This window comes from Marmota monax, unplaced genomic scaffold (genome assembly GCF_021218885.2).
Source record: "Marmota monax isolate L192 unplaced genomic scaffold, Marmota_monax_Labrador192_F-V1.1 WCK01_AAM20220418_F8-fsc00254, whole genome shotgun sequence".
Classification (NCBI taxonomy): domain Eukaryota; kingdom Metazoa; phylum Chordata; class Mammalia; order Rodentia; family Sciuridae; genus Marmota; species Marmota monax.
The window spans coordinates 1,198,667-1,222,206 of NW_026694584.1; the positions used below are offsets into that span (position 1 = coordinate 1,198,667).

The window sequence follows — 23,540 nt, forward strand, 5'->3', positions numbered from 1 at the left end:
GTGTGCAAATTCCCCAGGGATCCTGGTACTGGTTCCTGTCTTTATTCACTTTCCAGTAAGTTCATATTCCCCTCTTCCTGAAACACCTAAGTCAAAACTTTTACTTTACTCCATTCTGACTGAAAGAGCAGCAACGTGATTTTCTCTATTGTAAACCAGGGCAGGTGAGGAGGGATGTGGGGCGCACACCTATAATCCCAGCAACTTGGGAGACCAAGGCAGGAGGATCGCAAGTTCGAGAGTCAATCCCTGGATTCAATCCTCAGTACAAAGAAACAAAACAAAAATTGGCTGAGGAGGAGTGAAGGCCATTTATTAAATGAAATGCACCATTTTAAGGATTATTTCCACTTAATATTACTTTCACTGCTGGCTTATTAGTGGAACTAAAACAAAATTATAGACTTCTTTGTGCTTCAAAAAAAAATTAGCCCTTTATTGAGTGTTGAGCACATTTTAAAATTATGCATCCTGTGTTCACCAAACTGCAACTTACAACTGCTGGTAGATTCCATCACCAACACGAGAAATGAGCTGGGAGGTGACTCAAGGCCTTCTTTGCCCTGAAGAGCATGGCAGAAGCAATTCCAGTTCCAGTGCATGGCACGCCAATTAGAAAACAAACAGTGTATCCCAGAGTGTTTGCATGGGGGTGGCTGAGGTTCACGATGGCAGGCACTGCTAAGAGTGGGACCCAGCAGCCTGCCGGCAGGAAGCTCAGAAAAGGGGGTTTACAGACTCATTATCAGGGAGTAGAAAAGCATATCAGAGACCACTCATAGGAACAGGAAATAGTCTGACCCTGCAAAATCTCCAGAGGCTTGGAGGTAAGATTATGATGAAGTCAGAATCCTACAAAACCACTTCTCTGTAGGGGTAAGTGAAGTGGACGCATTCTTGCTCTTCTTTAAGGACAGCACAAAAGAATTTGGCTTGGAATAATACATTATTTCAGGATCATATCATTCACACAGAAATTACATTATCTAGGGCTGGGGTTTGAGTGCTTGCCTAGCACGCGTGAAACACTGGGTTTGATCCCCAGCACCACATAAAAAAACAAAAACAAACAAACAAACAAAAAAAAACTAAATAAAAAAATAAGGGTATTGTCCATCTTCAATTAAAAATATTTTTAAAAAAGAAAATACATCATCTAGCATCATCCATGCCCCTACACATGAGGGTAACTTCACAATACTCTATATTCTTCCAGTAGTGACTTCCCCTTGTGAAATCTTTCATCCCACCCTCTGATCCTCATCCCCATAATTATCCTCACTACAGAATAATAATAAAAAAAGGTGCATTGTGTTTTTGCTATTAAGTCAGTTGTGGCATTAGAAGCTACTTTTCTTTTTATAAATTTTATTTTCATTAAGCTGTATTGTACTAGTCTCTTTTCAAACAATAACAAAAAAAAAAAATCTTATTTTTTTTCACTATTCAAATTCCAAGCAGGATCATTTAAGATTATCTTGCAGCTCAAGAGGCTGAGGCAGGAAGATTGGGAATTCAAAGCCAGCCTCAGCAACTTAGTGAGGCCCTCTGCAAATTAGCAAGACCCTGTCTCTAAATAAAATATAAAAAAAAGAGCTGGGATGTGGCTCGGTGGTCAAGCACCCCTGGGTTCGATACCCAGTACCCCGACCCCAAGAAAAGTGAAAAAAGATTATCTTGTATATGTGTTTTTTCTCCAAGAATATGAATGAGAAAAAGCGCGTGGGGCTTAGTCTACAGCTTCCTGAGAGGCCAGAGCTGGGAAGCTGTTAGGGACAGAATGGCTCCCCCTGGTGGAAGCAGAATTATTTCTCTTGGCAAGATTAGGTGGCCCAGACATCAGGATGCCTACTACAAAGGCAGCGTCCAAGGCAGCTGGGAAACTAGGAAGGAGTCTACAGCCAGAATCACAAAGTGTTCTGTCTTCCAATTAAACGACTCTAACCACTGCACAGCACTCCCTGGGGTAGCTTGCCACGGGGACCTGAACAGCAAAGTGCACACAAAAAAAGATTAAAAAATTCAGAGTTCAGAGAAGCTGTCTTCCGCCACGAAGTAAAGTGCAACAAGACTCCCAGGCCCCCACATCTCTTTGCAGGCCCCAAGGAGAAGGACGGTGGAACAGCCAGCACAGGAGCTGGGCGAGTCTGCAGATGGGAGCAGGGACCTGCAGCTCCCGAGTCCATGAATAGACAAAGGCACGATTTCAAAGCAGAACGGCCCTCTAGAATCCGTCCTGTGTTCCAGACAGCCACTGTCATTGTTTTCAAAGGTCAGTGGGTTTTAAACTAAATAGTTGGAACTGGAGGAAATGGGGATGTTAGTCATTGTTTACTTTACCATATTATCTCCCCACATCTGTGGTCTTTGGATGTTTAGACTAAATTTCTTCCTTATTTTTCTGCTGTGTCAATTGTTTGGGGCTTTTTAATGTGAGAAAGCGTCACTGTTATTGTTTTAAGATTGCTCTTTAAAAATGCAATTACTATACTAATTTAGAGGGCAGAGTAAAACATTCTGTAAGGAACAAACTCCTTGCTATTTCTTCACCTAATTCTCTACAAGTGCCATCCATAAAACTCAATGTCCACATTTGTGTAAAATCCAGCTACACCAACAATTGTGCAAGGACCGAGCAGAGAGAGCAATGGTGTCTCTGCACCCAGTATATCCTGTGCCTTGGACAGCTCGAGAGCCACTTTCCCGGAGCTCCTGGCTGTCCAGTGTCTTCAGCCACTGCTTCTATTCCACACCGCTCGCTGAAGGCCACCACCTCTCTCCAGGAAAGATGCTGCTCTGTGGAGCAGATTTAGCCATCTCCCCCTCGAGGTTATAAATGTGCTTCTATTCAGGCCACCAAGGGAAAGCCCACTCCTGACAGTGGGAGATGCTCAGAAGCCTGCTCTGCGGAGACACGGTCCCAGAGGATGGACTGGGTCTCAGCCCAGCATCATGCCCCCAGGTTGAGGAGGAGTCTGGATGGCCCAGTCACGCAGAGTCAGCCTCCCACACACGCACGCCTGCTCCCTGGCCATGTGCACTTGGGATATCCAGTCCCGCTGAGCCTGGTGAGCCGAGTTTCAGCAGCAGTGTGGGAGAGGAAGTTTTGCTGTTTCACCAACTAAAGTGTCCCAAGTGTCACCAGAGGGCAGGTTCACACCAGCACCAGTGCTCAGCGCCTCTCCTGCAGGACAGGGCCACCTGGAAGGAAGCTGCCTGAGGCCCCTCGCTCAGGTGGGGACGAGGGGAGGGCTCAGTCAGAGGCAGGACACTGGACCCAGCAGTCCTTGCCCTTCCATCTGAGTGCCCCGGAGCAGGCTGCTTGACCGAGGGTCCATTCCGATGAGGAAGCAAGGAAAGAGGATACCAGGAATAAAACCCAAAGCACACTGAGGACTCCGAGAAATGTCCATCAGCACCTGCAGCTGAAAGAGCAGCGTGGTCCCTCACCAACCTCCTGCGCTGCATGGAATCGATGGTTAAGTGAGACCCAGGAGTGCTTCTTCCAAGAAGACCACAGGTGACTCACAGCTGTAGTTTTATTTGTACACTGGCTCTGGCTCTGATCCCCAAAACACTTTATAGAAAAAAAAAAGTTTGGGCTTAAAAGGAAGTTATTCCAGATACAGGTTTAACCAGCTAAATATACTCCCATGCTCCTCAGACATCCAGGGTCTTGTTGACAATCATGTCTGGTGACACTTGGGACACAGTTGGTGGAACAGACCAGTGATCTGCATCACACTGAAGAGTTCATGAAATCTTATCTTCTGAGGCCCACGGATAAGGATGTGATGAAGAAGGAGGAATCTTTTCCCTCTAAACACACACCACATACGCACACACACACAGAAAGGAGAGTACACATGTATGATTACTGAGGTTACCAGCGTAGCAGATAGACATGGGACATGCAGTTAAATTTAAATTTTAAATAAAAAACGAATAATTTAATGTTTCAGTATAAACATGTCCCATAGAATGTGGGACATAACTACACTAAGAAATGACTTATTTATTTGATGTTCAAATTTGGCCACACTGTATTTCATTTGGCAATCATAATTATTAGAGGCACATATGTGGAATGCAATACATATGATTTATATGTCATCTCTGGAGATTTTTTTTTCTCCATGTGTAGGAAAGAAAAAAGTAGAATAAGTGAAAGAGAGAGAACAGATTACAGGCTTATCAAGAACTGAGTGTAGGAGATCATGAAATTCACTGTCATAAAGCACCTCCTTCCTAACCGCATGTGTGCACACGCACATGTGTGTGAACTTCCTGAAATAGGAAACTCACTGATGTTTTGAAAACTACTACTGTAAGTGAAAATGATGGATGTTAGTTCTGACATGCTCCAAGATTCCTGCTAACATTTCTTTCTTGCATCTCCACACTTTAGAATCTAAAACTGGGACACAGAAATTTAGGATAAAAGTGATCTGTGTAAGCTTTCCAACTTGCCAGCTAGCTGCACAACAGTGGAGAGATAACCCCAGCCAATGCCCCACCTATAAGGTGGAACATGGTGACACCTATCTCAGGATATTGTCCTGTGTACTAAGAAATAAAGTAAAGCACCTTCCTGAAGTGTGAGAACAAACTTGGTCATTCATAAATTAACAATAATCAAAGCATTGAAAATAAAAGTACACGTGCAAGTTTCCTTCATACCTCTCTTTCTATCACACCTGTCAGATAATACACATCCAACAGCATGGTGCCTCTAGACGTAGACCTGGGTCTAAAGTTTTAAGTTCCAGACTTTATAAAAAAAAGAACCTCAGAAAAGACCCTGATACTTGCAAATGAAACCAGAGAGCCAGACTCTCAGGCTGCGGAGTCACTCTGATGCCAGTCCCACAGCTTGTGTGGCATGTTCTCTGTAGCATGTTCTGCAACACTGTTCTGAACACCCCCAGTGCGCTCCCAGGGGGATGTGAGCTCAGTCTCCTGAGGGCCTCGAGCTACATCTTCCTGGCAATACTTTCAATTGCTTTTTTGCTGTTTTTGCTTAAAGATGCCTAAGTTAATGTACACAGAGGGTTCAATAACATTGAACTCGTGGTCAAGAGCACTATTATTCAGGCCTGAAAAACTGGGTGCATCTAGTCCTTAGGAAGGATAGACAGCACTTTTAAACTGAAATCACACACACAGAGGGCAGGCAGATGTGGGAGGCGAGGCACAGAAGAGCCTGTGAAGAGGACACACTTTATGCAGAGCTGGAGCAGGAAGGCAGGGAGTCGTCCCCCTCGCAGTCCACTGGGGACACAGGTATCAGGTGACTCACATTCACCGGTTCTGTTCATGGGCAGATGATCCTGGAAATTTAGCAGGGAGACAAATTCACAATACTGATGGTGAGTGATGATTAACTAGACTTTATAACATATTCTAAGATCCAGCTCCTACTTCAGGGTCACCAAAGAGACCATGAGTTTCTGGATTACAGGGACTATTTCTGAGTTTCTCAACATTGTGTCATCAGCTCCTGCATAGGTTTTGTGAATACGTAGACGCCTTTTGAGGAACAGGGTTCGAGGAATGAATGGATTAAGCACGATAGACATGTCCCTATCTGCTACAGCTGGTAACACTCACCGTCTCTCTATCCCACTGCTTGGTGTGGGTCCATCTTCCCGTAACAGCTTCCTTGTGAGCGCATAGGGAAGTTCTGCCAGGTGTCACACATATAGTCACAAATCGGCAACACTCTACCCACAATATTTTAAAATTTCCCAGGTAACCACTTGTCAACCCCTCCTTCCTTCCAACTCTGTTCCCTTGTGTCCTAACACAAAGCCCAGCCCAGCCCAGCTGTCAGGAGCCAGTCTCCTGCTTCTAGCCCATACGGAGCCTTTGTAAAAGCTCCAGCTGTTGAATATTTGATGCTGGCACAGGGGTGAGCAACAGCAGCCGTTCTGCTAGGTGGAGACTAGTCGGCACCTGCTTGCTGCTTGCAACTCACTCTGAAGGGGACAGCATGGTGGGCTGTCTGTCCATCTGCAGGCTGGACAGACAGCACAGCGCTCCTCCTTGGTTGCGCATCTCTAATAAGCTAGCTGTTGAGGGAGCCTGTGATGAATAAATAATCAGCCCTCACCTGTCGCAGGATCACAGAGCCAGGGCATGCCAGGGCGGTCCCTGTGCCCTTGGCTCTGCTCAGCCTGTGATCTGCTCCTGCCCCCTGTGAGCCGCTTCCTCTGCTGGTCCAGCCTTGAGCTCTGAGCAGCCTTCTCTGCCCTCCTAACTCTCCATGTGTGAGAAAGCAGTGATGGACCACGTCCCCCATGTAGTCACACACAGAAAGGTCATTCCAGGGGGGACTCAGAGGGCCAGACCTCCCCACCAACTTCCACACTGCCTTCTGCAGTGGTGACCCCATCACAGCGCTGCTGGAGGGGCTGAGCTGAAGAGAACCGCGCGGGACAGCGGGCAGGGTCACCTGGGGAGACAGGGTCATCGTCAGGAAATCATGTCCTGCTCCAAGCCGCCCGTCAGAAAACTGCAGAAGCAGGGCCACGGCTAGGGCACCACGGGGCTCCACGGCATTCTAGCTCACTCGAGGCTGGACTAGAGAGTTCGCTTTGGTCAGTGAAACAGAGGCCAGAATCCAGCCTTCACTCAGCCACTGGCCAGGGACCTGGTGCAGCATGTGACCTGTCAGCCACGGTCCCCTCCTGGGAGCTCCTCACTCCACACCTCTCATACAGCAGTCCTTGTTCTCTGAGGGTAGATGCTCGCCCCTCAGAGCTGTTGGATGGCCAGCTCTGGTCATGAAAACAGGCCTCATGGCGGAGACCTGCGAGAGCATGACTTTTGGTCAGGCATTCACATGGTGGCACAGGAAGAGGGAGGGCTGCAGTGTTGGACAGAGGCAGAGGTCAGTGCTGCACGGCGCAGCAGAGGTGTTGCCAATGGCAAGCCCCGGTGCAGGACAGTCCTACAGAGTTGTCCAGGAGCCTGGCAATGGGGCCACACCCGCCACAGGTCGAGCCGGATCCTTCCAGCTGGGACACATGTAGCTATGATCCCTCAGCCACCGCAGCTCCAGCTAGAGGAGAGTAGTGCCCTGGCCCTAAGGAAGGGCCTCTGCAGGGACCTGGGCAGAGCGCCCACTACAGTGAGGGCTAGACATCCTCACTGTCTGCCAGAAGACGCCTCTGCAGCTGTTGTGGAAACTTAAATGCAGTTTCCATTGTGTAGATGCCATTTGACCTAAGGAACGGCGACACCATGGTGAAAAGGTGCCATTCCATTGCACCGATAGCACAAGGGTCATCCTGTGAGGCTGACGAGGGCAGCCAGTTGCAGGGGGAGAGGAAGGGCATCTTGAGAAGCCGAAACTCACGGAGGAGGCTGCACACATGCTCACGCACTCCAGCTTTCCCTCTGCACCGTCAGGGCTCTGGAAAGGCCAACCTGACCCCCTCGGTGGCACCTACTGGAGCTGGGGTGGGTAAATGCTGTAGTTTTGATAAATGTCCCTCAAAGGCCCATGAGTTCAAGACTTCGTTCCCAGCCCATAGTCCTACTGTGAGGTGGTCAAACCCTTAAGAGGCGGGGCCTGGTGGGAGTAGGTTAGATCACTGGGGTGTAACTCGAAGGGGACACTGGGACCTCAGCCCCTTCCTCTCCCTCTTGGACTGCTGGCACCATGAGGGGAGCAGTCTCCAGGGCCATGCACTCCCTCCATGATGTGCTGCCTCACCACAGGCCCCAAAGCAGTGCAGCCAGCCAAGCATGGCCTGAAACCTCTCCTACTACACGCTCAAATAACCTCTTCTTCTTTGTAAATTGATTTTCTCAGGTACTTTGTTATGGTCCTGTGGGTTAGAAGTTGCCCAGTGGTTGCAGCCAGGGTGTACTTAGAGGAAATGACTGCAGTGATGGGGAGCTGACTAACACGTCACCAAGGAGCGCAGCACAGGCTACTGTGACCACCGTCACCTACAACTTCTCCAAACTGGCACCTCCACCTGCCTTCCCAAGGACTCCGCAACTCTCAGGTCACCAAGCACCAGCAAGCTGAAGGGCAGAGAGTGAGCTTAGGCAAAGCTAGTTTAAAAATTAAATAAAGAAAGGGAGGAAGGAGACAGAACTAAATGGTAAACCGTTGAATGGAAAGGAATAGCTCATGGTGGCTCTAGTGCCATAGTGTCTACCTGCCCACTTGAGACCCTCAGGAGCACATTAGGGGAGCCAAGGAATGGACACGTGGCTCTAACCAGCACCCTGTGTGCAGGTGGCTGTCCTTCTTCCTAATGATGAAGACTTCCTAAGGGCAGGTTAGAGCATGCTGACTGTCCCCCTGTGTTCCAGTGCATGGAGATGACACGCCTAATCTCCTTGTTGTTTCCACTCTGTTTTTCATATTAAGAGAGTAGAATGAGGGACGCACCCTTAGATAACTGAATTATTCACAGCAGAAGCACTCCCTCGGTGCATCGATTTTGAAAGCTTGTGACCTTCAGGAATAAGTCGGTAATCACTGTGTGCATCTCCATTCCTTCTCCGTAAAATAGAACCAATGCTCACAGGGAGCTCAAAAGGTGCGTGTGTGGGTCAGGACTTGCTGTGTGGATGCTTGAGGTAGTGGCCTGGCCTCTAGCAAGCTCTGTTTCCTGTTTATTCTTCTTATAATTAACAATCAGCAACATGGAGTTTAATGTAGGTTTTTGTCTCAAAGGGGCTTTCATATAAATCTGAGCAAATGCAACGGGGTGTGTTTAAGAAAAACAAATGACATAAAACCCAATCTAGCTAATAAATGAACCCATCAGAAGTTAGTCTGGCCCAGCCTCGGAGGCAAGCCAGTTTCAAAACTGAAATAAATTGACTCCAAAAAGTATGTAAGCCAATTAACTGCAGCTGAACATTTGTAGAGGCAAAATAAAATTTAAAAGTCAGAGAGCTCTAGAGCTCATTCAACGTCTACGGAGCTCAAGTCACAGGCCCCATGAGGTACCTAGGGATGGCCGACTGGTCACTGTTCGCCCAGAATGGTGCCAAGCACTCAACAGACAAGGAAACGAGGGCTGGGAATTGAAGGAACTTGCCAAGACTGGCTGGCAGAGCCAGATCCAGACTGGGAGGACAGAGGCCTGTCCAGTTTACCTCTGTGTGTTTAACTGCCGGAATCCAGGCCTGACAGGGCAGATGCTAGGATGTATTTGTCAAGTGAATAAATAAAAGCAGCATCATTCAAAGAACCAATAACAGACTGATGAACTGCCACACAAGACAATGTTTAAATAAGAGATGGAGTTTAAAGTAGAGGTGGGGCTTATTATGGCCAAAAAAAATAAAAACTGGGGGGACTTTTGAAATCTTCTTTGTATAATAATGTGGCCTGATGTTCTCTAAAGCTCCTTGGCCTGCTAAATTTATGTTGCCTGAAATTCCCTCTGTCTGCCTAAAGTATTCCATATGCCAAATTTAAAACAATAACAGAATATTATATATGTGCCATCCCCAAAAAGAACAGATAAAATAACCCAAAATTCCTATTGAATTGTTAAAAATTCAGGCAGCAAAATTATTTTTGTTGACATTGCTTTTGGTGGTAGCTGATGTTGATAATGAAACACCTAATAATCTGCTCAATTAAATATTTTCGTGCCTTTTGTTTTATTACAACATAGTAAAACACTGCAATAATATGCCTAATGGTTTAAAGACTGCTTTTAACAGAAACCAGATGCAAGCAGTTTTAAATATCTGCTACTATTTCCTTTCTGATGTCTAAACACGGCTTTACAAATGACAGACCTCTTTGCCTCTTTGAGTAGGCAAATTGAACATCATTTATCTTTCCTAGGGTGCCTTTTGTGACTCTGGTTAAAAGTGTCCAGGGTCAGAAGCTCAGGAAGAGGCCCCTTTGGTGTTTATGTCACATGCACACACAAACACATACATACACATACGCACCAGCATGGTCTTCATACTTGTGGATCCTGGAGCTAGCTCTCTGTCCACCTGCAGACTCAGTCTTCATGTGCAGTATGAGGTTTTTTGAAATTGTTTTTTATAATAATAGCAGCTCCCTCAAAAATGCGTTGGGAGAATTAAATAGACAACTTACAAGCTTAGTGAAACTTCCCCTTAAGGTAAGACTCTTATTCAGAGCTATGCAGAATAAAATATGCTTTTCTTTTCTCTCGTCTTAGGGTAACTTTGGCAACACTTCACAAACTTTAACTTGGCCTGCTAAATGTTCCACCTGCTCACAATTGTCAACAAAGTGCAATGATGCCCCTCCTTTCCCATCCCTTCCTGATTCTCTTTAAATGTTGGCAGAGATCTCAACAAACTGCATAAATATGTATATAGGTACACACACGAATATAATTTGTAATAAGTTTAGAATGCAAATGCAAAACAAATACATCCAGGGAATGGCTACATTGACCCAAAGAACAAAGGAAACCTTATTAGTGGGGAAAGGTTATTTACTCCTTTCAAAGCAGGAGGTGGAAGAGGCCACCTATTGGACATGCTTGCAGGGAAGGCCTGTGAAGGCTGGCGCTACAGCAGTCCTGTTGCAATTCCCTTGCAATCCCGCTGGCTGCAGCAAAGAGCTGGGCTCAGCACCCGGCTTCACCTATTCCACGGGAGCTGGCCGCCATTGCGGAGCAGGGAAGACAAGAAGGACTCACCGAGGCACAAGTCCGCCCCTGGCATCTACCACTGGACCCTGTGTTCTGGCCCGTTCCAGGGCTGTCTGAGCTCAGAGAACATTCACAACTGAGGCTTTCACAGTGGCTGTGGGTCCTTGGACAGGAAAGAGAAATGACCACACACCTCAGACAGTGGCCGGCACTGTGCCATACCAAGCAAGTGGACAGAGCGACTTCCAGAGAGTAGGAAATGCCACACTGCATGCCACACTGGGTGTGCGGCCCCCTCCCGGGACTGCGGTGCTCTACTGACAACACCAGAACTATCGTTTATGAACCAGGAGCACAGGGGAGACGGGGAGCCCAGTGGACACCACCCACCCATCTGAAAGGGACTCTGGACTTCAAGTATTTACAGAATCAAAGACTAAGAATTTGTGATCGGTGCCTGAAAGGAGGAAGAGGCCCCCAGCTCTGCCAGGACGAGGTGACCAAGGGAAACAGGGATCCAGACTGCCCCCAACGGAGCAGGCTCACCGACGCAGTTCCAGGCCTGGCAGCAGGAGGGCGCAGTGGAGGGAGGCCTCGCAGCAGCGCCAGCGCACAGGGGCCGCTCCTCCCTTAACTTCACCGAGAGGTTTCTCACCCCAGAAGGGGCTTCTGCGTTGGCAATGGTAGTCCCTTTCTTCTAATGACAGCGTCAGTGTGTGGGGAGTCTTAGAACAGTGCCTGGCACGAAGGCGATGGGCCGAGAAGCTGGCTACTTTCATTTTACCAACTTCCTCAGTGGAAGCACCTGTCCCGAGAGCCCCCAGGGGCACGGCTCGGCTTTGTGCTTCAGGTTCCGGGGTGACCCCAGCGAAGCCATACTCCCTCAGGATGCTGCCTGCCCACCAGGTGCCTCCTTCAGAACAACGTGCAGAATCACTTGCACCCACAGCTGACATGTGCCATCGTGGAAGGGGACACACCTGGTCCTCAGGTACCTGCCATGCATAGCAGTCAGGCCGCTCCCATCCAAATCCCCCCGAACCTCATTCACAAAGATCGAAATTCAGACGCTGTGCTGTAAACTTCTTGTTATTTAGTCATTTTTTTCCAAAATTGGCATGACTAATCCCATCACCAGTTTTCCCTCCCCATCGAGCTTGACTCCCAGTGCTGTACGAATCAGACCCTCCGGACAAGCACGCAGCAGCGCCAAGAGCCTGGTCAAGAAAAATCTGAAGACCACTGGGAAGAAAGCTGGAACCAGTTCAGAGAAGTAACAGTGTCACTGGAATAAGAAGAAGACTTCCAGGATCATATACTGCAGAAGCCGCCACTCAACAGGGTGCTCCAGATCAACGTGGGCAAGGGGATAGACTAGCAGAGAGCACGTCCCCGTCACCTCCTCACCCTGCACCAAACACAATGTTTTTGAAGGTCAGTCTCAATTAATATTTGTTGAAAGGAACAACCCGTCACACTGTGGAGTGCTTTTCACATAAGACACACGCACACCATCAGTCTCTTCCAACACAGTAAAACACCTCCTCCACTGTGCTTGTGTTCTCTCCGACCCTGTCCCCAGAGCTTGGTGATCTACCAGTCAACAAATATTTACCGAAACAAATATTTGCTTCCTTGCTTGAAGAACCCCCGCTGAGTAGCTCTGTTCAGGAGACGTGTCAGAATAGCACAGGGGGCACCAGCATGACCCTCACACTTGTGGATCCTGGGGCTAGCTCTCCATCCACCTGCAAACTCAGTAGGAGGTTTTTTGAAATTGTTTTTTATAATAAAAGCAGCTCCCTCAAAAGTGTGTTGTGAGAATTAAGTTAATGCATGTAAATAATAATAGATACTAATATATACTTAGCACATTAGTAGCTCAGTTAATCCAAATGTTATTTCAAGAAATTAGAGACATTATTCTCTCTAGGAGCAGCACACTAAAGAACCTTGGAAATAACCTAATTATCTGTCAATATTTAGAAAGCACCAGTACAATCCTTCAGTGAAGACTAGCTATGGGGGCTGGGGATGTGGCTCAAGCGGTAACGCGCTCGCCTGTCATGCGCGGGGCGCTGGGTTCAATCCTCAGCACCACATAAAAAATAAATAAAATAAAGATGTTGTGTCCACCGAAAACTGAAAAAATAAATATTAAAAAATTCTCTCTCTCTCTCTCTCTGAAAAAAAAAAAAGACTAGCTATGGTCATGAACAAATGAGAAAGATTTCTAAACTGAGGCTCCCTGTGACATTTAAGGTAATGTTATGTTCTAAAACAGTAACGATATTATCAGCCAGTATTTACTAAACACTTACTGTGGCCTTCTTCCAGAGCCACACCTGTTTTAATACTTATGCTCCATCCAAAGAAAATATGAACTCTTCTGCTACATTGACCAATTGAAGAAAAATGTTAGGTATTAGCATAAGGAACTTAATACCTAATTAATCTGCAATACACAGGCCTCCTGAAGCTAACTATATACTAGTCAAATACATTCAATGGAGGACAGATTCAACCCTGATGCAGACTTCATTGTTTGTGAACAAGAAAGTGCTCATTTCCTTGGCTACATTATTGCAGGTTCAGATGAAATGCCCCTCATAGCAGTCTTGCTTCTTCAGCTGCTCCTGATTCTCCAAGCCCAGTTCTGCAGCTGGTACAGCAGGGCACCTGGCTATGCGAGAATCCATGCCGTAGAAGCAAGGAGAACTGGTATGGAGGGAAGAATCCCACCCTCAGGTCATCAGTGAATGCCCCGATGGGCATGCCAATAGGTAAATGATGCTGAGAAGCCAGCCCAAGGTTGAGAAGCAAGGTGGGCTGTGGGGACCTGGCTGCAGAGGGGAGGGCTTGCTGAGAGGAGAACAGGCACTCTGACCATCCAAGACCACTTTTTGTTGCTATAACAAAGTACCTGAAACCAGATGATTTACCAAAAAAATAAAAAATAAATTTAAAAAATCACAAAAGTTTATTTGCCTCACAGTTCTGAATACTTGGAAGTCCAAGAGCATGCGCCGCATCTGCTCAGCATCTGGAAGGGCCTCTAGCAAGAGGACATGGTGGAGAGCATCGCACGGCAAGTCAGAGCTAGCGGGCCACTTCAGATCTCTGTCCCTGTTCTCAAGAAGCCACTAGTGGGGCTCCACCTCATGACCTCATCTAGTTCCAATTACCTCCTCCCTGGGCCCCACCTCCAAGTGCCATCAATATATGCATTGGGGGTCATATTTGCAACACGTGAACTTTAAGGGGAGACATATTTAAAACTGTAGCACTGATGGCAGATGAAAGGTGCCCACTCCTCATGCTGTGTGTGTGTATGATAGGGAGAGAGAGAGAGAGGGAGGGAACCCGCCCTACAGAGCTGGCTTCAACTCACTGTTCCCACAAGGAACCATGGGAAAGGTGTTCAGCTCTGGACCAAGGAAGGCAAAGAGAGTAAGATCCAACCAGGACTCCCTACTGCCATCTGCCACCTGCCACATCCAGGGAGACACAGCCCAGTCAGGGCAGGGGCAGGAGCCAAGCAGGCCAGGGACAGGGACAGGAGCTATGCAGAGAGGATCCCCAGGGGCCCTGGGCCCTTTCCAGATTCCCACAGACAAGAGCACACAATGGAAAGAAGCTTCAGTTGTAAAGAAACTTCCTGGTTTTCATTCTTGCACCGTCTGATCTGAGGCAGACAGGGACACTAGAGAATCCAAGGACATGTGTCCCTCGAAGGGTCAGCTGACAAGCTCTGTGGGCTGCTTAGATTTTCACCCAGGGAAGAGTCAGCCCCTTGGGGAAGGTGTACAGGGCTAACCAAGGGGCAAAGGAGGACAGCTGTGTGGTCAGCACCTTTAGGTCCAGCACCTGTTGTGGACTGGTGGCTCCCATAGTTCCAGGTATGTCCAGGTTCTGAGGGAAACACGACTGGTTCACAGCAAGAAACGTGGAAGTGGAAGAGGATGGGACAACTTTAGTTAGAAAGGGAAGGGAAGCCGTCTCTGTGGAGGTGACCCTGGAGAAGAGTCTGAACTGTGAGAAGAGGCCCTCCATTCAAATCTGGGGAAGAATATTCCAGGCAGAGGGAGCTGCAAAGCTGCAGTCTGAGTCCATTGTGCTGCTCTCCTAGAATGCCTGCTCACGTATAAGGAACAAAGCTTTATTTCTTATACTTCTGTAGGCTGAGAGGCCACAGGCTGGGTCTGGCCAGGGCCTTGGTGCTGTGTGCATCACAACATGGCGGAGGGCACTCAGGAGTCGAGATGAAAACTGATCCGAGCTCTCCCTTTTTCAGAAGGCTATGCCTGTGATAATGGCCTGAGTCCATTTATGGGGTGGCCCCTCATCTGCTGGTCACCTCTCAATACTTCATGCTGGCAATTGAATTCCAACCTGGGTTTCCAAAAGGCATTGGAACCACAGGAGTCTTAACCTACTCAATGCATTCATCCCCTGATGGGGATTAGCTGGGTGGGAACTGTAGGCAGGAGTGGGTGGCTGGGGGAGGAGGGCCCCTGGAGCGTGGCTTTGGTATATATTTTGTCTTTGGTGAGCAGAGCTCTCTCTCTCTCTGGCTTCCTGGTGCCACATTCCCAGATGCTTTCCTCCTCACACTTCCACTGTGATGTTCTGCCTCAGACCCAAGGGATTGTCTATGGACTGAGACCTCTGAAACTGTGAGCTCCCAAATAAACTTGAGATGTTCTAATTGTTCTCATCAGGTCTTTTGGTCACAGCAGTGTAAAAGCTGACTAAAATATAGAGTTCTCTGTGCACATCTCAGCCCTCCCTAAATAAATTCTTTGAGGCTTATTGAGGCTCCAAACAATTTTTTTTACCCTAACTTTTTTTTTCCTGGTGTTAAGGGTCTAATTGGGGCCTCATGCTGCCAGTCAAGTGCTTTCCAATGAGCTACACCACAGCCCCACCATAATGGTGTAAAACAAAACTTGTAGAGTTTAGCATGAGTACCTGCTGTCACCCTCCTCCTTCAGCACTGCAGGACAAGGTCTTATTCCAATCAGTTTAGTCACAGGATGGGGAAGCACCATTACTACTCAGATGTTTTCATCCTGCTGATGACACTAACATCATGAATTCAGCAAAGTAGAAGGATATGAAATCAACACCCATAAATCAAAGGCATTTCTGTATATCAGTGACAAATCCTCTGAAAGGGAAACGAGGAAAACTACCCCATTTACAATAGTCTCAAAATAAATAAATAAAATACTTGGGAATCAACTTAATGAAAGAGGTGAAAGACCATTACAAGGAAAACTACAGAACCCTAAAGAAAGAAATCAATGAAGACCTTAGAAGATGGAAAGATCTACTTTGCTCTTGGATAGGCAGAATTAATATTGTCAAAAGCACTATACAGATTTAATGCTATTCCAAACAAAATCCCAATGGCATTCCTCATAGAAATAGAAAAAGCAGTCATGAAATTCATCTGGAAAAATAAGAGACCCAGAATAGCTAAAGCAATCCTTAACAAGAAGAGCAAAACAGGTGGCATCACTATACCAAATTTTAAACTATACTACAGAGCAATAGTAACAAAAACAGCATGGTATTGGCACCAAAATAGAATGGTAGACCAATGGTTCAGAATAGAGGACACAGAGACTAACCCACAAAATTACAATTATATTAGACAAAGGCACCAAAAACATACATTGGAGAAAAGATAGCCTCTTCAACAAATGGTGCTGGGAAAACTGGAAATCCATATACAACAAAATGAAATTAAATCCCTATCTCTCACCATGCACAAAACTCAACTCAAAGTGGATCAAGGACCTAGGAATTAAACCAGAGACCCTGCGTCTCATAGAAGAAAAAGTAGGCCCAAATCTCCATCGTGTTAAATTAGGCCCCAACTTCCTTAATAAGACTCCTGTGGCACAAGAATTAAAATCAAGAACCAATAAATTGGTTCTATTCAAACTTAAAAGTTTCTTCTCAGCAAAAGAAACAATTGAGGTGAATAGAGAGGCTACATCTTGGGAGCAAATTTTTACCACACACACATCAGATAGAGCATTAATCTCTAGGGTATATAAAGAACTCAAAAAGCTAAACACCAAAAAAAACCCAATCAATAAATGGGCCAAGGACATGAACAGACATTTCTCAGAAGATGACATACAATCAATTAACAAATATATGAAAAAATATTCATCATCACTTAGCAATTAGAGAAACGCAAATCAAAACTACTCTAAGATTTCATCTCACTCCAGTCAGAATGGCAGCTATTATGAAGACAAATAACAATAGTGTTGGCGAGGATGTGGGGAGAAAGGTACACTCATACACGCTGGTGGGACTGCAAATTGGTGCAGCCAATATGGAAAGCAGTATGGAGATTCCTTGGGAAATTGAGAATGGAACCACCATTTGACTCAGCTATCTCTCTCCTCGGTCTATGCCCCAAAGACCTAAAAACAGCATAAAAAGGGACACAGCCACATCAATGTTTAGAGCAGCACAATTCACAATAGCTAAACTGTGGAACCAACCTAGGTGTCCTTCAGTAGATGAAAGGATAAAGAAAATGTGGAATATATACACAATGGAATATTACTCAGCAATAAAAGAGAATAAAATCATGGCATTTGCGGGTACATGAATGGAGTTGGAGAAGATAATGCTAAGTGAAGTTAGCCAACCCAAAAAACCAAATGCCAAATGTTTTCTCTGATATAAGGAGGCTGATTCATAGTGGGGTAGGGAGGGGGAGCATGGGAGGATTAGATGAACTCTAGATAGGACAGAGGGGTGGGAGGGGAAGGGAGGAGGTAGGGAATAGAAATAATAGTGAAATGAGATGGACATTATTATCCAAAGTACATTTATGAAGACATGAGTGGTGTGAATATACTTTGTATACAACCAGAGATATGAAAAATTGTTCTCTATATGTGTAATATGAGTTGTAATGCATTTCACTGTAATTTATAACAAATTGGAATAAAAAAATTTTTGAAAAAAGCCAACTCATTCCTGATGAGGGTAGGGTGAACTTGAAACATTTTCATTTTGTTTTGGTGGAAAATTTTAAATCAAAGGTAGATATAGTTTTCTGCTCCCTCCCTCCAAGGGTCATTTACAAGTGTGCTAAATGGCATTATCTTGCACTTGAGTGTTGATACTGTTGTAAACGTGGATTTACTGGTTGGAGATGCCTTATTATAAAATAAACAAATATAGGCAAAAAGAAATATGACTTAAACCACAGTGGTGGGGAGAATAGAATTTTCCCGTTGGTAGTACCCAAGGACTGCATCACCCTGTTAGTGATGACACTAACATTCTCCGCATGCTGGGCACCTCTATGGTTACACTTGGGGGAAAATAGTCAAACAAGAAAAACACGCATTTGACCAAACAGAGGGTGAAAGGTGGAGAAGCAACAGTGCTCCTGCGCACCACACACCTGGCTGCCAGCACAGAGGGCCTGCCTTAGTGCAGCGCCAGCCAAGGTGATTCTGCTCCTGAGCCAGTTCAAGTTCACCTGCTGATTCCAGCACAGGCTGTTGGGGAGCAGGGACTCAGGGCTTGTGGATAGCCCTTTCCACCTGCCAACGTACGTGCCCATCGACCTGTGTGAGACGGAGTGAGACGAGGCCAAGGCTGAGGACAGCCGGACCTGGGTCTCCCTGAAAAGCCGCACGGCTTCCACCAGCTCATAGTCACTTGCTCAGGTCGACTCCAGGGAGGACCCGCTCTGCCAGCAATGTCTCGCCCATGCCTCAAAGCACAGAGTTTAGATGGACGGACCGTGAGTCCTGCATGTTGAGAATAACCAGGCGACATCCCTTGCTAGAGTCGGAAGCACATCGGGAGGTCACAGGGAGGCACCGTCCCGCCTCCTGGAGCTGGAGTGGAGGAAAGGGGAAACAAGCCACAGGATGCTGCTTCCAAGGACTAACTGGAGAGGCACTGGTGGCTGCCATCTCCAGTGTCCCCTCCCCTGCTGCTACGTGAGCACTGACACATAGCTGCACGCCTACCTGTGCTTTACCTTGCAACAGACCTTGGAACACTTCATTAAGGCAGGATATTTCCTTACATGGTGTTTTGCTCTTCGTAGGTATGTTGCCCCTACAGCCTTCCTGATAGTCATTAGTGCCCCTGGACTAAAACAGATGGCACTTCTGCCACGGCTGCTCCTTCAGGGCTGTTGCTTTGGGGAAAGGAAGACTCGGGGGCTGTCCCCTACATATGGAGGGGAAATCCCAGTTGCCTGAGCTCAGATAGAACAGTGACAGGATATCTTGATTAAAAAGTGACAGTTTAATTCAACACCTTCAAGTCCTTATTTTCGAAGCTCTGTATCATTTGAGTGTCATGAAATCTTTCTTTGAGAAATGAGCTCTGAGCCATGAAGCAGGAGCTGCTCGTGTGTCACAACCTTGTCCTTGAGGTTAGAACCCATTCTGTTTATGTTAGACAATTTAGAAATGAGGCTGTGGTGTGTAGGGTCCCACAGACAGTGTATCTATGGTTCGATAAAGATTTGCAAAAACACGTTTCTCCAGCTTGTCTGAACTTTGCATATTAAGTAGTTAAATAACATGAAAGAGTTATTTTTTAAGTTCCTTGAGATAGGACAATACCATGGTATCTGCAGTTATAACCACCAGGATGAATGCTTATAATATGCTTCATGAATTTACTAATGAACCAGGAGAATGGGAAGGTATTTGCTGTTCTGGGTGCACCGTGGGCTGCACTCATCTCCTGAGCCCCCGTCACTAAGGGGATCGCCCCCGTGGCTTCTCCATGCCACTCTGTAGGTTGTGCAGAGCCAGCTTTCCTTCCTTCGTGTCCACACGCAGCCATCCTGCTTGCCCATGGAGTTTGGTACGGCCCTTATTTCTTACAATGGTGATGTGTTAAAAAACAACTAATCAGATCAACTAAATGCAATTTCATTTTTATACTTGCGGGAGCCCTTCAATTAAATAAATTATAAACCAGACTGTGTTTCCTAATTAGAGGCCAGAAAATGCAGTTCCTGTTCTGTGCCTGATTCTTGTGGAGCAATGAGAAGGATGCTAAAGCTTTGCTGGAACGTGCTTAGACACCAGACCCAACTCAGGACCGCCCTTGCTGTATGTCGTCAAGACAGACTTAAGAAATCTCAACAGATGCATGATCCAGGAACAAGTGTAACCAGGCTTCTTACTCAGTTCTCCCACAGAATGCTCAGCAAAGTCAGACATTGCTGTGTCTCTTCCGGTTACCATGTTCTCCCAGCAATATGCAAATGCACAAGCCAATGTCGGCCAGCCATCTGCCTTGTTTTATTGACAATACTTTAACTAACCAAAACATTCCAGAAGCACTGCCAAGCCTACCAATGAGGACCCAGGAGGGAACTTACATCAGGAGAATAGCTGTGCAGGTGGCACAAGCACATATCACAGTGTGCACCCAGCGGTGCCTGGTGCAGCCGTCACAAGGCTGGATCCCACTCCCTGGCAGACCACCCTGCTGCACAGGTGGCAGCTTCCCCAGGGAATAAAGACAAACCCAGCAAGCCCAGCAAATGCACTGGGGCCCCGTAACCGTGGTCCAGAGTAACACAGTGTCTCTTACCTTGCATTGTTGCTTTTGTTGGTTCTGAAAACAGAGGAATGAGCAAGAGGTAGATCAGGTAGACAAACGACAGCCCGTTGTATCGGAATGCACACGCTGCAGTTGGGAAGAGAGAAGAGGGAGAACGTTGTTACCAAGCAGGTCAACAGAAGCCGGTGTGCACAACAGTGTGGTGACGGCATCAGCTGCCACTGGAAGGAACAATACCACTTCCTGTGTGGACATGTTAATCCCATTGTAATAAATGAGTATTTATTCCGTGTTCATCACTATGTCAAATGTGATGTGAAACAGAATTAAAATACATGGTCCCAGGTCTTCGAATCTAACCTGAAAGCATAAAATAATAAAGAGACACTATTAAAAATAATAATCACTACAATAATTTGTTGAGATATACATAATATGAAAAGATGTGCATCTGACATAAAAACCGAACAGTGTAGTCTTTTATATACAATTGACATCGTTATCAGCTTCAAAAAGCCTGTTATAACTGTATTTTATGTTCACCTAATCACGACCATTAAACAAAAACCTACAGTCGATTCACAAAGGATAGAAATTTAAAAAGTAGAGTGGGTGGTAGTGGCGCATGACTGTAATCCCAGAGGCTCATGAGGCAGAGGTAGGAGGATCTGGAGTCCAAAGCCAACCTCAGCAACAGTGAGGCACTAAGCAATTCTGTGAGACCTCATCTCTAAAGAAATTACAAAATAGGGCTGGGGATGTGGCTTAGTGATTAAGTGCCCCTGATTTCAACTCCTGCCCAGCCACCCCCCACCCCCCCCCCAAAAAAAAAGAAAATTAAAACATGCAACTGGAGAAAAATCATCAAATGAAAAGGAAGGTGGCAAGAGAGGAAGAAAGGAACCAAAGAAGGACCAAGCAATGGGAAGAGAGGCGACAAAATGGCAGCAGGGAGTCCTCAGCTAGGGACAACCACCTCCAATGCAAATGCACTACGTTCTCCACTCCAAAGAAGCAGAGAGGACAAGGGGATGGAAAAACAAACCCACTAGGTGCTGCCTACAAAAGATTTTCTCCACATTTAAGAAGACACAGGAAGTGAGAGTGAAGGGTAGAAAAAGATATCCCAAGCAATTTGAAATGAAAAGAGAATAGAGTAACTACACTTCGACCAGACAAAACAGACGTAAAGACAAAAACTACACAGTGGACCAAACACAGGACTACCCAATGCTGAAGGGTCGACTCACCAAGGGGATAGAACCGTTGTAAATGCATATACACGCTCAACCCCAGAGCACTAAGTGTAGGAAGGAAGAATTACAGACATGAAGGAAAAGATGGACTACAGGGTTGAGTGCAAGTTTGAGGCCAGCCTCCGGCAACTTACTGAGACCCTGTCTCAAAAAGTAGAAAGGGCTAGTGATGTGACTCAGGATAGAGGGCCCCTGATGTTAGTCCCCCTGGAAGAGATGGACTACTGAATAGAAAGGGATTGAGAACCCTACTTTCAGCAATGGGCATACCATTCAGACAGAGTCGACGTGAACATCAGACTTCAATTAAATTTTAGACTAAATGAACCCAGGACACACATACAGAACAGTTCCTCTAACATTCCCTCAACTGCACATGAAAGGTTCTTCAGGACAGAACATAGGTGATGCTGCTAAAAAAGTTTTTAATAATTGAAGAATGTGGATATTCACACCAAATATCTTTACTGAGCATACTCCCATGGGAACTAGAAATCAATAACAAGAGCAATTTTTGAAAATTTCCAAATACATGGAGATTTAAAAAAATGCTCCAAATCAACCAATGAGTCAAAAAAGAGATTCCAAGGGATATTTAAAAATTATGTTGAGACAAATGAAAATGGACAAAAACATACCAAAAGTTTGGGGTGCAGCAAGAGCAATCCTAGGAGAGAAGCTGATACTGGTAAGTACCTACACAGAAAAATTCTCAAATAATATGATTCTACCCCTCAAGGAACTAAAATGGAAGAACAAATTACATCCAAAGGTAGTAGAAGGAAAGAATTGATTAGGATGATAGCAGAAATACATGAAATAGAAACTAGAAAAATAAGAAAAAAAAATCAATGAAACTAACAGTTGGTTTTTTTGAGAAAATAACTAAAATTGATAAATCTTTGACTAAGAAAACCAGAGAGAAGACTCAAAAGATAAACAGAAATGAAAGAGATGTTATGACCAATACCACAGAAATACAAGGAATCATGAGATTACTATAAACAATTACATGCCAAAAAAAATTGGTCAACTAGAAGCAATGAAAAATTCCCGTACACAGGTAACCTACCAAGATGGGATCAGGAAGAAATAAAAACATATAAACAGATCAAAAATGAATAAAGAGACTGAATGAGTAGTAAAAGTTTCTCATCAAAGAAAATTCCAGGACCTGACGACTTCACTCTTTGATTCTAATAAAAGCTTTTATGAGTGCATTATAATTACACACAACAGTGGCAATCATGGTACCATATTTGTATATGCACATAATGCAATTTGATCAATCCCATTCCCAGTACCTTCCTTCCCTTTCCTTCTCCTCCTCCCTTACCCAATCCAGTTACTCTACTGATCTCCCTCCTATAATTGTTCTTATTATGATTTTAATTAGTACACTAATTATATGTAAGCACTATATTATATGTAGTACTATAATTATATGTAAGCAGTATGTATTGCAGTATATCCATGCATGCACATAGCATAATTTGTTTACCAAACATTTAAAAAGAACTAATGTCAATCCTTTTCAAAAGCTCCTAAAAAACTGAAGAAGAAAAAATACTTCAAAACTCAATTTTTGAGGCTGGCATTACTCGGATACCAATGTCAGAAAAGGAAACCAAAGGAAAATAATTGTTCAATTACAGGCTAATGTTGCTTATGAACTTAGATGAGGAAGTGATTGACAGCACAAGGAAAATGAATTCAACACTACATTAAAAAAATAATAATTCACAAAAACAAGTAGGTTTTACCCAAGGGATGCCAGGATGGATTAACACACACAAATTCATAAATGTGATGCACCAGATCAGCAGAATGAAGGACGAAACCATATGATTTTCTCAAAGATGCAGAAAATTTATTTGACAAAATGCAACATCCTTTCATGATAAAATTAGGAATAGAAGTATTGAACCTCAAGACAAGAAAGGCTTGACAAACCCACAGCTAACAGCACATTCATCTGTGAAAAGTTGAAAGCCTCTTCTCTAAATCAAGAACAAGACAAGTAGGATTGCTTGCCGTTCATTTCTGTTAAACAGAATACTGGAAGTCCTGGTTAGGGCAATTA

General features: G+C 45.4%; 1 protein-coding gene across 6 annotated transcripts in view; it reads right to left on the minus strand.

Annotated features, from left to right (window-relative positions):
* The window catches only part of Piezo2 (piezo type mechanosensitive ion channel component 2), a 359,603-nt gene that overhangs the window by 265,998 nt on the left and 70,065 nt on the right, over positions 1-23,540 (minus strand). For all 6 annotated transcript variants that reach the window (XM_058571847.1, XM_046421440.1, XM_046421436.1 and 3 more), the window contains exon 2: positions 20,232-20,327. In XM_058571847.1, coding sequence (XP_058427830.1) covers positions 20,232-20,327 — 96 coding nt within the window. The remainder of the gene's footprint in view (positions 1-20,231; positions 20,328-23,540) is intronic.